This window comes from Pteropus vampyrus, unplaced genomic scaffold (assembly GCF_000151845.1).
Source record: "Pteropus vampyrus isolate Shadow unplaced genomic scaffold, Pvam_2.0 Scaffold20, whole genome shotgun sequence".
Classification (NCBI taxonomy): domain Eukaryota; kingdom Metazoa; phylum Chordata; class Mammalia; order Chiroptera; family Pteropodidae; genus Pteropus; species Pteropus vampyrus.
The window spans coordinates 4719475-4721981 of NW_011888801.1; the positions used below are offsets into that span (position 1 = coordinate 4719475).

At 45.2% G+C, this 2507-nt stretch overlaps 1 protein-coding gene across 11 annotated transcripts in view; it reads right to left on the bottom strand.

The window, feature by feature from the left end:
- Positions 1-2507, bottom strand: part of KCNMA1 (potassium calcium-activated channel subfamily M alpha 1) — a 709157-nt gene that overhangs the window by 684327 nt on the left and 22323 nt on the right. The window contains exon 2 of one of the 11 annotated variants that reach the window (XM_023527944.1): positions 1342-1842. The exons of the other annotated variants lie outside the window; for them this stretch is intronic. Coding sequence (XP_023383712.1) covers positions 1705-1842 — 138 coding nt within the window. The 3' untranslated portion in view covers positions 1342-1704. Of the gene's footprint in view, positions 1-1341; positions 1843-2507 lie in introns of those variants that run through there. 11 annotated transcript variants of the gene reach the window in all.

A 2507-nucleotide genomic window follows, 5' to 3' on the forward strand; every position in this document is an offset into this window, starting at 1 on the left:
CATTCCATCGCTGCTGTGGTATGGGTTATATGGTGTGTGCTATGTGTTTCCTCTCAACCATACAAACTCCTTGAAAGCAAGAATCTCCTCTTCCTATCCAGCTTCTCTCCCCAACAGAGTAGACTCAACGATCACCAGCGACATCAGGTGTACATCTACAGTCCCTAGAATTTCACTTACACAACGTTTAAAAAGAAAAAGCACAAAGAGACGTCTCTGAATAATCAAATTTTTCTTTAAAAAAAAAAAAGACAGCTGATCAGCACCCTCAGACATGAGTCAGGAACAGGGAGAAGTTCTGAGCTGAAGTTTCAAAATCATAGAAGGAGATAAAGCCCCAGACAGATTCTGGGATGCCTCCAGGGATGAATCTCACCATGGTCTTTAGGCCATGGTCAAAATCTTACAGGGCAGAGGCTGTAGGTAAAAGAAGGTTCTGATGATCAAGGAACCATTAGGGAAAAGCAGAAACAAGGTGGAGTCACCATCATCTCCAATTAGCCCAAATGCCACCCAGTTCCCACCCTCGGGTTTTGTACCCTACCATTAATCCTGCCTGAATACCTCCTCAGAAAGGCCTTTGCTGGCCACCCACCAAGGTAGTTCCCTCAAACACCCTCAATCTCATCACCCTCTGCAGTTTTCTCCACTGTTCCACTAGAAATTACCTCATTCATTTATTGATTGATTGCTGATTATCGGCTCCCCACCCCACAACCCCTGCTCCCAAGCCAGCCCTTTTCCTTGCTGTTCTCCCAGATCGTCAAACAGTGCCTGGCATGAAGAGAATGCAGAATGAACCCCGTCAGACTCAGGAGTAGACAGACAAAGGCCCACTCCTGCCATTACAGAGCCTGTCCGTGGAATGTGTGCCTGCTCCCCCCGCCACCCTCTCTCTTGCTCCCTCTCTCTCGCTCTCTCTCCCCTTCCCTCCACCACCTCTCTCGTACTAGCACAGAATCTCTTTCTTCCCCAGCCTGCCCGTAGCACTGTCCATTTTATGATAGAACAGACAAGAATGGAGCATCCTTAAGGTCGAGCCCAGCACATCTCAGTCAAAGGCAACTCATTGGCTAAGTGAAAGGCACCAGACGCAGAAGATCATATATTATGTGATTCCACTCATATGAAATGTCCAGACTAGGCACATCCACAAAGGTAGAAAGTAGATTATCCAGAGGCTGGGAGGAGGGGAAATGGGGAGTGACTACTTAATGGGTACAGGGCTGCCTTTCGGAGTGAAGAAAATGTTCTGGAATGAGATAGTTGTAATGGTTGCACAATTTTGTTAATAAATGAAAAACTACTGAGTTGTTTACTTTAAAAAGATAAATTTTATCTCAATTAATAAGAGAAGATACTCACTGAAAAATGCCATGGAGTGGACAGAATTGCAGGCTCTGAAGACAGGCTGTCCTGGCTCAGCTCTGGCTTGAGCCATGAGCTGTGTGAACTCAGGCAAATTACTTGGCCTCTCTGGACATCGGTTTCCCTATCTGTAAATGGGGGTAATAGTTGTACCAACCTCACGAGGGTGTTGGGAGCGTTAAATTGAACCATCATGAGTAGGGGACTTTCGCTGACTGCCGTCCAAATGTCCATTTCCCGCTTCCTTGCAGACCCTGTTTTCCATTTTGAGATCTTTAAGGTTCTGAGGACACTGCCCTCATCCCCTGGCCTCAGTCTGTCCAATTAGAGTGATTCTCAGGACCTACGCGAGGAATACTGAAATAAAGGTGCTTCATTTCCTGCCAAGCGTAAACATAACAGCAGCACATGTCCTCTGGAACTGTGGCAGTCATCCTGGAATACAGAGGCAAAGGAGACTTGGGATGATGCCACCTGTATGGAAAACAGATTGGAGAGACAGAAAGAAACTGGGTCCTTGGAGATATCATTGAGCCACTGGATTAAGACTCATCTGAAGTGACTCACCTTTTCAATTATATGAGCAAATAAAGTACCTTTAATGTTTAAGCCAAATTAACAGCAGCACCTCTACTCCTTACGATCGAAAGCATCACAGCTGATTCAACTACATAAAGTGCTTCCTGGCACATAACAAGGTCTCAAAGTGTGAGCAATTATGATTTTTTCCAAACTCTTCCTAGGCTATTCACCAAGGTCAATGTTCCCCCAGATGTCTAGAGATGAACACTATTGATTTATAACCTTAAAATCCAATTCCATGTGCCTGCAATGGCAAGCCGCAGACAACTTCATCGGAGACCCTATAATCAGTGCACACAACAAGCACTCCTGGACTGATTTACTGTGTGCTCAGGCAAGACTAGGTAGGGCAGGGCAAAGAGTGCAAGAGAAGAAAAAGGCACTGGGATTATAAACTGAAAGTGGAGTTTATAATCGAATCTGGAAAGCAAGCTCAAGGGCCACAAAACAGTAAAGCATACATGTGCCTAGTTACATGATTTAAGCAATTCAATAGCAAAAGCTAAGAGGGTTCAAGGAAGAAAGAAATGGTGGTTTTATGGTTTCTCTTGGCTCCC